General features: G+C 31.4%; 1 protein-coding gene across 2 annotated transcripts in view; it reads left to right on the top strand.

Moving 5' to 3' along the window:
• CSMD3 (CUB and Sushi multiple domains 3) overlaps positions 1 to 12,560 on the top strand; it is a 1,575,929-nt gene that overhangs the window by 1,512,760 nt on the left and 50,609 nt on the right. For both annotated transcript variants that reach the window (XM_031954893.1, XM_031954946.1), the window contains one exon: positions 5,587 to 5,763. In XM_031954893.1, the coding sequence (XP_031810753.1) occupies positions 5,587 to 5,763 (177 nt within the window). The remainder of the gene's footprint in view (positions 1 to 5,586; positions 5,764 to 12,560) is intronic.

The following is a 12,560-nucleotide window of genomic DNA, read 5'->3' as shown; positions in this document are numbered from 1 at the left end:
TGGAACTTACTATTCCAAGGTTGAATCAAGTAAATTTATACTTAGAATATAAGATGTCTAGACCATAGGTAAAGTTAATATTATCTAATATAGTTTTTTTTTTTTAATAATAAAGGAACATCAGCGAATGTCAGGAGAAGACATAGGCATGTCTATTAAAATTAGCTGTTTGATCATTTCGCATGTAAAATAATTTTTTTTCACCTCAGAGTTCCTGTGAAGGAATTATTCAAATTTTCTCCCTCTATAAAATGTGCAATTCATTTTATTGTCATTTATAGGTTATATTATTTTGTTATTGGGCTTTTAAATATCATAAATCAATTTTACTATTATTTCTTGTAACCACAGACAAGACCACTCCTGCTTTTTACTTGGTTCTTATAATTTTAAAGATTATTTATTTGTTTTCTTTGCTTTATGCAAACTTTATTCTTATTATTTGTTTATCTGACTATGTTATAACTTGATTATTTGTACTTAGAATGATTTTCTCCATTTTGCTCCAATTCCCCACACACCCACTGGGACTAACTCCAGAATATGATACCTTAAATACCACTTGGGTATTAGGAACTACTGTTCCTAATTTTCAGTTGTGTTCAATTTTTTGTAACCACATTTGTGATTTTCCTGACAAAGATCCTGGAGCCATTTGACATTTCTTTTTCCAGCTAATTTTACAGGAAGTTGAGGCAAATAGTATTGAGTGACTTAAAGCTCACATAGCCACAGCCAGAGGCCAGATTTGAACTCAAGGAAGATGAGTCTTCCTGCTTCCAAGTCCAGTGTTCTATCCCCTGCAACACCTGTCTGCCCTGGTATTGGGGGGGGCGGGAAGGTCTGATTATGTTGTACAAGTAGGGGGAGAATGTACAAGGTATGACTAGAAATGAATGAGATATGTATTATCCATACATATTACAATGGATTTCCCTTAGGTTCTTTTTTTATTGGCATTATTGAGTGTTCTTTATTTAAGGGCTTATTATTTGTATTATTGTAATATTTAGGGCATTTAAATGGCTAAATGAGTAGAGCACCAAGCTTGTAATTAGGAAATCAGAACGACCAGAGTTCAATTTTGGCCTTAGACATTAATTAGCTGTGTGGCCCTGGACAAATCAATTCACCCTGTTTCTCTTATTTTCTTCATCTGTTAAATGAGGTGGAGAAGGAAATGACAAACTACTCTCTTTTGGAAAGAATCTTTGCAAAGAAAACCCCAAACTGGTTCACAATAAGTCAGATATGACAGAAGTGAATGAACAACAAATTGTAATGTTAAGGAAGGTGTGCGGGGATGGGGAGATGAGGGAAGAATTGATGGGGAATTAGAGAAATGGAAAAACTGCTGTTTCCAGAAGCCTGGATGAGCAAGAAGAAAAATGATTTCTTTTGGATATCTACTATGTTATTTTTCACATATATATGTATTAGAAAAAAGTTAATTAACATATAAACAAGATGATGTTCTGCATTTAGTTGCATTAAGATTTTATTGACATGGGCCAAAGGCTGTGGCAAGATTTGCAAAGGGATTAATAAATTAAAATTTATTTCTTAAGCATTTAATATGTACTAAACATTATATTAAGTGATGGGGATACAAATAGAAAGCAATTAGATAGTTCCTGATCTTAAGGAGCTCATATAAACTGGAAGAATATTGCATGTAATAAAGCTCAGCTGCAGAGCAGATGACAAGACCTATAATTCCTAAAGATTTATTGGTGGGGTAGAAGGCAAGTCCTAAATTTCCTCAGGTTAAATAAGTAGATCAAATGACAGTTTCAATGGATGGTAGGGAATAGGTAGAAAGGCCTTCAGGTGATTATCAGCTAGTCACTAGGGTAAAAAATAAGGTCTAGTGGCCTTCCATCTCATGGTAAAGAAAGGAGTTGTTGACTTCCATCTCATCCAAACATGGGAGCAATCAAACAACTCTGTCAAAGTGGAAGACTAATAATAAATTATTTGTCCATAGTGAGAAATTTATAATTTCTTTGTTTTAGTCTTTTTTTATATTTTCAGCACATAGCACATATTTGCTGCTTCAAAAATGTTCATTGGTTTTATATATTGACTTTTCTAGGAATACTTATTAATTTTATCCTTAAAATATACTGGGACTGCAATAATAAGTAAATAATCTAGAAAGTCTTTCTGTTTTAAAAAAAAAAATTTAATTAAAAACCACAAAATCCAATATTCTGTTTTCACCTATTAGGTCCATCAATGGCAATCTTGGTTGGTTTTAGTGTGAAAAGAAAATCAGGTCTCTTTACACAAGAATGGCTTTTATGAATAATATCTGCAAAAGCTGAACTCAGTAGTATGAATCAAATGTATAAAGAATCTGAGGTGTTTCTGGCAGTTCTTGTTGCATTGTTGTATTGTGCATTGTGCAACTTCACTGCAGCCTGGACGTAGTGGTTCTGGACACACAACACATGTATTTTGCATTAAGCATACATACACTCTTCCAGAAACACTTTAGCTGAGATTCGAGACTGGAGAGTATAAAAATTCCTCTGACAAAAAGGGGTCATGAGTGGAAAAAAGTTTAAGAAGCTCTGCTTCAGGCAATTGTTTGGGAATATAAATTGTAGAGAATCTGCCAAAGCTGCCAACTTTAATGTTGGTAGGGAAAGTGTCCTCATTCAGAAATTCCATATATTATTCAAATCATTGGTCTAGTTCCTATCCCTATTGTATTATATGTCACTGTAAGGGTACCTGGAAGCTCTTGCCTTTAATGAGTTTACATTCTACTGGTGAGGAATGATGTGTGCACAGAAAAGTAAAATTGAAGCATAAAAATATAGAGCATAGGTCATTTCCAGGAAGTGTTCTAGCAATTAGGATGAGGAGGGATTCAGGTAAGCATCCTTTAGAAGGTGGGTCCACTGCATTTTGAAGAATGCTAATTACTTCTATGTGATAGAGGCAATGGGAGAATGCTTTCTACTTATTAGAGACAGACAGCTTACCCAAAGGTATCACTGTGTCTTTAGGCGATGGAATTTCATATATAGCAAAATAGCAAGTAGGCCAATTTGGTTGAAATAGAGGGAGTATAAAGGTTGTGTAATGTGCCATAAAACTGGAAAATTATGAGCAGTTCTAAAAGCCAAGTGTACAATATTATTAGGGTAAGAAAGTTATCAATATTTCAATGGATTACATGACCTTTGAAGTATCTAAGGCAGAGGTTCTCCCAGGTACTGGAGAAGTAATTGAATATAATTTTTAGTATTTACTTTTCTTCAATACCCATTTACTTCACTTGTGAGATACCACTTGCTTTCCCTAAAAATACCTCCAGAATATTTTTTTTTCCTTTATTAATTGTTCTAGGACACTTTTGAGAAATAATTTTACAATAAGGAACTAAATTTTATGTCTATACCTTCATCTATTATTTTTTTTTACATATAGATTTAAAAACATCTTACTTTGTGCAGAATACTTTGCTCACCTTAGAAACTTAAGAAAACTCATTGTCTAGAAGACATAATTGCATTATTGTCATACTACATTTTCAGTAAAGTACTAGGCAGAAGGCACAGATAATATCGTCTTCTTGTAAAACAAAACAAAAAGACAAGATTTTAGGTGCATTAAATACAAGAAAAAATGGAAACAAAGTTAAAATACTCAGCTGAGCTAGAAGTATTTCCAAGTTCTTTTAACAAGCTATGGGTTTCTACTTCATCCCAAGACGCAAAGCACCTCAGCAAGAGGGATGACCAAAATATAGTTTTTTTCCCTCTAAAGAAGAACTTGATGGATAGTGGGAGTCAAAACCTGCCTAGAAACAAAAGCCAGAAAATTTTCCATCTGAGAAATGGATACTGGTTCAAAGTAGATGTTCAGCCAATTATGAGCTAATGGAAATGAAAAGAACTTCCTATGCCCAAATGAGTATAACATGTCCCATGTTAGAAGCGATCTACCTGCCTAAAATTTAGTTTGCCTGAGTATATCTGCCTGCCATGTTGTGGAGGCAGGGTAAAGTTATTACTCTATTGCTTCTTCATTCTGTTTCTTGCCTCATTTCTTTTGGTCAACTTGCATTGCTACTCCAGTCAGTTATCTATTCTATTTGTACCTTCTTTATTTGCTATCTATACTATGATAAAAGGTTTTGTCAGATAAAGATAATCTGGCTTTTGTTGTATTCTGTGTATTTTCTGTGAAGCAATGAATCATGTAAGGGATGAAATATGGAACCTGAGACCAGCTGCCTTAGTTGAACATCATTACGGCAGCCTAAGACATATTCTGCATTATCAGCAATATTTTAAATTATATTCTGTACATTTTAATATTTAGTTGTGTGACTTTGGATGAGTCATTTGATACTGTTAGTCTTAGTTTTCTCATCTATAAAATGAGCTAGAGAAGGAAGTGCCAAAACACTCTAGTGTCTTTGGTCAAAAAAAAACAAAAAACAAAAAAGCCCACAAGGGGGTATGAAGAGACAGACATTACTGAAAAACAACTAAGCAACAACAACAGCATTCTAATTTTGTGAAATAGATCTATATATGATTTAAATGATCATTGGTTAATGAAAATTAACGAGTAGTTAAATTGATCAGAATGTTCTATCCTTAAAACCTTCTATATAGATGGAAACATATCAGAAAGATGTCTGGTGCTATAGTAAAGCATTGGTCTCAATTAGGAAGACATGAATTCAAATTTGATTACACAAATACTTACTACTTGTATAACTTCAGTCAAATAATTTAACCTCTATTTGCCTCAGTTTCCTCAAGTATTAAATGGGCATAATAATAGTATCTACCTCAAAGAATTACTATAAAGATCAAATGAGAGAGTTCTAAAAAATGTTTATCACAGTAACTGATAAATGTTATACAAAGTTTAGATATTGTATATATTAATTATTATATTGTATTTTCTTCCCTCTTATAAGTATAAAGTTTATTAAGAGTTTATTAAAATGCATTATGGAAATTTAATTACAATTGTTTTAGTTTATGTATAGTAAATTTTGTATTCTACCTACTTAATCTTGAAATAGAGTTCCTGATCATTTAATGGAAATGAGTTCATGTCTATATAAATCACATCAAGAATGAATGCTTATAATATTTAAAAAGCATATTTTTATAGCTCTCCCATATAAGATATAAAATAAAGACTAACTTCTGCAGAGCTCAGTATTATTACAACGCTTATCTTCTAATTTTACACTAGGTATAGTTTTAGGATAAGGCACAAAATTTTATAATGCTTTCTTCAAGGATTTTGTGGTATCCTGAGGCTATGCTATTGAGTAATTACTGCACCACACAAGTTTTTCACTCAATTCAACAATAAAAGTCTGAAAAAGTAGTCCATAATGCAATTTACATTCCTAGTAATTAAACTAATAAAATCTACATAAATTCATCTTGAATTTCAAGTAATTCTAAAATATGGTGCTTTGTTTATTTTTAGGGTACTTTATAGCTCCTTTGGGTAATTTTTAGTAATTATTTAGTCATTAACTTTTTGTGAGAGCTTCTCTAATTGCTGTGTTACATACACTCTTATCAATTTGTTTTATAGCTGTTCAATGTGGTAACCCAGGGACTACTGCCAATGGGAAAGTGTTCCGTATAGATGGCACAACATTCTCCAGCTCAGTCATTTATTCTTGCATGGAGGGATACATACTTTCTGGATCATCAGTGAGGCAGTGTACAGCCAATGGAACATGGTCTGGATCCTTACCCAACTGTACAAGTAAGTTGAATTTTCAGTAACTTGTTTGCAGATGTGTTATTAGTAATGTAGGGAAAATATTTTGATCATTTCTTATCACATAATAGTGTGTTTATAAAGAGAAGTATATTCATGATTTAAAAGGTTTTAAAAAATGGAAAGTACCCCACTTGTGTTTCAATATTCAAAGTACTCCATTTGTGTTTCAATAATTTTTTTTCCTCACAAAAATGTTTATATTAACACCTGAAATTTAAAGAACTGAATCATTTCTTGAAAATAATTTCTTGAAATTATTAAGTATCATTTGTTGGGCCTCCAATGTTTAGGACACAGTGCTAGAAGATATGTGGATATTAGTATGAATAAAGCAAGGTCCCTGATTTCAATGAGCTTATAATATAAAATATAAAGATACCAAATAAAATAACTATGTGATAATTTGACAACAGTAAATTTTTAATAAATACTTTGTTAATTTATATTGTGACAGAGATCAAGTTATAAGAAGATGTTACAATAACACTAAGTTAATAAAGTTTTGGGAAAGTAAATCACATCAACAATCACTTATTAAGTGCCTACAAAGTGTCAAACATTCTGCTTACTGCTGGAAATGCAAAGTCAAAAACATTCCTACCTCTCAAGGATATCGTGGTCTAATTGAAAAGAAAGCTCTAAAGCTATATTCCTATGACTTATGAAGATAACTTTTCAGAGCCATCATTCCTCTCCCACTGTGCCACCTAACAATTCACAATTTTATAATAAAACCAGTTTACAAAATCTACCATTACAGAGTTATTAACTGATTGAGTCAGTACACAAAAAGATCTTCTGACTCACACTTTTGTTCTGTGTACTTAATGTTCTGCTTACCTTCAGAGAACAAAGTATAGTTATTCCTAGAGGACTTCAAAAATACTAGTCACATAAACTTCTATTCAGATAAATAAGGTATTAATGTATCAAGTTCATAGAAAGTTTAAAGGATATGAAGTATTATTTAACTAAAAAATGGATTATTTTTTAGGGCTTGGAAAGGTACTAGAAACCATCTCCAATCTAAAGTAAGGAAATCTACACTCCCAAAGTTTAGACATTACATGCATTAGACTTAGTTTCTTGAGAGCAGGACTAGCATCTTATCTATCTGAGAACACTCAGATGAATGTGAATGTTCTGTAATTCAATTCAGTTCAATTCATTTCAGCAATGTTCCAGATTCCAGTAATACAAAGAGAATAAAATGAATAATAGCAAATGTAATGAAAAAAAATGGGAATGCATGAATGATAGGATGAATGGAGAGACAACTGCATATTTCATCAAGAAGCTCACATTCCACTAGAGGGATAAAAATTTATAGACAAGCAAATCCAAAAATAATTTAAGATCAAAAAGAATACTGACATCTGAGATAATTCAGGAAAGATGTTCCGAATTAAGATGAAGTTCTTGTAAACTATGAAAGATAAAAGCTTAAAATCCTTCTCTTGATTTTCAGATTTATTAAGGTTATTAAAGAAAACAATTAATGTAATCTAGCAGAAATTAATATAATCTAGAAATGTTGACTCTTAGTCATTACTACTTTCTCTTCAAATGGCTCAAAAGCCAACTAAGTGACATGACTGGAGATCTGGAATCAGGATACATTCAGTTAAAATATGACCTCTAATACACAAACTGTGCAACACTAGGCAAGTCAGTTACCTTTCTACGTTAGTTTCTTCATTTATAAAATGAGACTAATAATAGCCCTTCCCTACCAGAATTATAGAGATAAAAATGAAATAATATTTGTAAAGTACTTTGAAAAACTTAAACTGTTATTGTTTTTGTGGTTACTTTTAATTTTAAAATATGTAATTTAGAATTTATTAGGAAAAAAATTCAATTTACTAACATATTTTGAAAAATCCATATGGCTCCAAAGTAGTGCTTTTCTATTGTACTAAAACTCCAGAAGTTAGGAAATATAACTCTACATGTGTTGAATTTCTTTTAATGTAGAGATAACTTTGAAAATCAGAATAATCACATTTTAAATTGTGCAGTATTTTGGTTTGTGCAATCTGTTTTATTTTAAGAGAGAGAAATCATGATAATATTGTAAGACACACTGGTAACCTAAATGAATAAATATCTACCTTAAATTCCAATTTTCTACAAGGTGGTCATTTTAGTACAGTTAAATGTCTTATGTGCTAATGCATTAAATTTTAATCTGTCTCTTCAAGAGTAGTATTAGTTTTTTAATTTACAGAATCAAGCATAGATAAGATGCAATATTGTTTTGATGAAATCTAAAGAGGCTCTTATGAGCTATTATTTTATTCAGGTTTTTGAAAACAGACTTATGTTATATATGACATTATTTATTTATTTGTTTGTTTGTTTTATTTTTTTTTATTTTTTAATTTTTTTCATGACCAAACCGTTATTTTGCTGTACAAATAGAATCAGACTCTGAAATATTGTACAGTTAGCTTGTGAAGGAAATCAAAAATGCAGGTGGGCAAAAATATAGGGATTGGGAATTCAATGTAATGGTTTTTAGTCATCTCCCAGAGTTCTTTCTCTGGGCGTAGCTGGTTCAGTTCATTACTGCTCCATTGGAAATGATTTGGTTGATCTCACTGCTGAGGATTGCCAGGTTCATCAGAATTGGTCATCATCTAATATTATTGTTGAAGTATATAATGATCTCTTGGCCCTGCTTGTTTCACTCAGCATCAGTTCGGGTAAGTCTCTCCAGGCCTTTCTGAAATCATCCTGTTGGTCATTTCTTACAGAACAATAATATTCCATAATATTCATATACCACAATTTATTCAGCCATTCTCCAATTGATGGGCATCCACTCAGTTTCTAGCCACTACAAAAAGGGCTGCCACAAACATTCATGCACATACAGGTCCCTTTCCCTTCTTTATGATCTCTTTGGGATATAAGCCCAGTAGTAACACTGCTGGATCAAAGGGTATGCACAGTTTGATTTGAGCATAGTTCCAAATTGCTCTCCAGAATGGTTGGATGTATTCACTGTTCCACCAACAATGTATTAGTGTCCCTGTTTTCCCACATCCCCTCCAACATTCTGCATTATCTTTCCCTGTCATTCTAGCCAATCTGACAGGTGTGTAGTGGTATTTCAGAGTTGTCTTAATTTGCATTTCTCTAATTAATAATGACTTGGAGCATCTTTTTATATGGTTAGAAATAGTTTCAATTTCTTCATCTGAGAATTGTCTGTTCATATCCTTTGACCATTTATCAATTGGAGAATGGCTTGATTTTTTATAAATTAGAGTCAATTCTCTATATAGTTTGGAAATGAGGCCTTTATCAGAACATTTGACTGTAAAAATGTTTCCCAGTTTATTGCTTCCCTTCTAATCTTGTCTGCATTAGTTTTGTTTGTACAAAAACTTTTTAGTTTGATATAGTTGAAATTTCCTATTTTGTGATCAGTAATGATCTCTAGTTCTTCTTTGATATATGACATTATTTAGCAACTCCAGAAGGTAACATGAAATTTTAGAATTTGATTTGCCTTCATGACACTTGAAAAAATACAATATATGTCATTTTTAAAATTCTACTTGTAATTGGGTTGTCATTTTGAGGGTTTGTCATTTGTATATTTAAAACTAAAAAAATTTTTTTTAAAAAGAAATATTATTTGGAATTCTTCAACTTGTATTAAATTTTAAAAATGTTTCTTATATTTAAATATGTCTTATTGATTTTGCCAGTTAATTGATTTTAGCTTGGTACCAAATGAATTAGAATTTTAAAAGGAAAAACAAAGGTATCACATGTATTGACTAGGTTGTTTAGTTTTGAATGGCCCAAAGTTTATTAATTACTTCTTTCAAGTTATACTATAATAAGCATACTTTATTTTTCTGATTATTTTGGGTAAACTGACAAATACAAAGGTTTACATTGGCTAAAATGGCATATGTTTATCACTAAAGAAACTTCCAGTAGATGGACATTTTCTTCAAGTGGGCAGTCAGTCATAGCAAAGAACCAGTAATTCCCCTTTGGAACAGAGAAAAAGCTAGAATTATTTATGTTTTTCATATTTTCTTTATTCCTTTGACTTAAGTATACTTTTTCATAACATTTAGGTCCCAAATACCAGTTTACTTAGATGATGTCAACCCTTAACTGTTAGTGGCTAATCAATAATCTATTGTACTCCAAAGTAACTTTCTGAAATGATGATTCTGTCAAAGGTATTATTTTATGAAACAAAATTTCAGTACTAACACACACACACACACACACACACATCTTGTATTCAAAGTGCATTTTCAATATTTGGATTTGCCAATAGGCGGAGCTGAGGAAGACTGAGATTAATAAAAATCATAATTAATAAAAATCATAATATTTCTTCCATTTGTATTCAACATTTTTGTTAATTGTTAGAGGATCATGGGTGGGTGGTAAAATAATATAAGAAAAGGACCTCTTCCTTTGAAATCAGAGGACCTGGTTTCAAATCCTATTTCTTTAATTTGTTATATGGTCGTCTTTGGGGAAATATTAACCTCTATCAGATCTTGTTTCAATGGATTATACTGAATGAGGAGCAGCTAGATGGTACATAGATTATAGCCGGGAGTCAGAAAGATCTAAGTTCAAAAATGGATTTAGACATTCACTAGCTATATGAGCCTGTACCCCTATTTATCTTAGTGACTCATCTGCAAAGTGTAAAGTATGTGTATGTGTGTGTATTCACATATGCACACATATGCAAGAATGTAAGATATGTACATTTATAGGTATATATATATGTGTGTGTGTGTGTGTGTGTGTGTGTATGTTCTATGATTAGATTCAAGCAGGCCATTTTTATCATTTTTAAACAAATGAATATAGCTAATTAGTACTATACTGAGATACTGAGTTATTTGAAGATATACATTTTACATTTTCAATTTATTACTAAGTAAAATTTATAGTAGTGATAAAGAAAAATCACAGAAAAGAGAGGAAGAGAAAAAAAGATTGCAATTTCAGGCATTAATATGGATTTATTATTGAAATTAATTATCATGAATTAATTAATAATTAATCTATTATTAATTATGGAATGTAGTATTAATTTATTATTATAGTATTAATAATTAATAATATTATTTATTATTGAAATAGGAGCTGAAATCAGTAAATTTGTTTTAGTTCCTTAAAAGAAAAAAATAACTCTACTAAAGATATAAAATTCAATTTTAAAAAAGTCCCAGGAAAAAACAAACCATTCTAAATCTTAGATTTAGTCAGTGTCTACATGGGGTAACTAAATTTAATTGGAATGGAAAGTTCTAATTCAAATTTGTCAAGTTGTTCCATTTGTATAAGACTATAAAATGTAAATTGGGACTTTCAGCAGCCCACAAATGGCACCAACCACAGCTTATACAAATTGCTTAAGTTTATCTATGTTAATAAAAAGATATAGCATTTGTATGATAAAACTTGAAATGTATAAAACAAATTTGAAGTAGTGATCTCACATCTTGAATCTTAGAGATAACACTCTCCCTATTACAACAATATTAAGTCTTATCTAGGGCCCCCTTGGGACAGAGTAATAAAATAATAATTTTTTTCAAGCTATAAGAAAGGTTGGAAATCAGTATTTCAGGGAAAGTTAAATGAGCAAATTGAATAATATTCTTAAATTCAAACAAGGAGAACTAGGAAAAAAAAAAAAAAAAACTTTGTTTTTTTCATCTCAGTTCACAAATAAGGAAACTAAGATGAAAGAAATTACCATGCACATAATCATTTTATCTCATAGATGCTAAAATTTATAAGGGCAAGGACTATGGCATATATAAAAATTTGTGGTCCCCAGAATCTAGTATAGTGTACCAGATACTAGACACTTGATAAGTGGCTGTTGAATTGAATGAATCAGAATGGAATGAAATGAAATTCCTTCAAAGTCAATCTAAAAACTAGAGTCTTTGTCATTCAAACCAATAAAAAAATCATTTGTTAAACTCTTACTTTGTCCCAGGAAATGTTTTATTTACTGGAAATACAAATACAAAAGTGAGCCATTCACTTCTCCACAGAGCTTACATTCTGTTTGGGGTGCAATATATTTACAGATAAGGAAAGAAAGAAAGAAAAAGACAACCAACCTAACATACATTGGAATTCCATAGGAATGGAAGGGAAGAATTAGTTAGGTGAATGATAGGGTTGTCATGGTATAAGACATGACATAATATAATATGTCATATTATATTATATATTGATATATTATCAATATAATATATTGATATAAGAAATCAGGTTGTGGTGAGCATAGAAGACATGGTTAGAAGCATTAAATAGTCACAGTGTTTCCTGTATTTATTGTACTTATCTGTAAATATGTTGCACCCCAATAAAATGTAAGCTCTATGGAGAAGTTCCCTTCCCTTCCCCTCCCCGCTAGTTACTGCTTTTTAATAAGAACAACCTTTCTTCTTGTATAAAGAACACTAAGACCCTATGTTTCAGATTGATGGAATCTTCTAAGATTTTGCCTTTAGGGGAGTATAAATAGGGTTCTATATCAGGTTTTATTCCCTGAGATTGGCCATGAGGATATAAGAATATGGAAGAATATGGTGACTTTTCATAAGCCCAGATGCCAGGCAATCCAGATAAGGGGAAAGTTCCCTGAGAACAGATCTCCATGCTAGCCACCCAATTATCTTTTCCTTCGTAGAGAATCCAGGAAGCCCATAAGGTATGTGAAGTCAAAAATTCGGGAATTCCTCAGTCCTTCAGTAGATACC

This window comes from Sarcophilus harrisii, chromosome 1 (assembly GCF_902635505.1).
Source record: "Sarcophilus harrisii chromosome 1, mSarHar1.11, whole genome shotgun sequence".
Taxonomy (NCBI): domain Eukaryota; kingdom Metazoa; phylum Chordata; class Mammalia; order Dasyuromorphia; family Dasyuridae; genus Sarcophilus; species Sarcophilus harrisii.
This window is presented reverse-complemented; position numbering and strand designations above follow the sequence as displayed.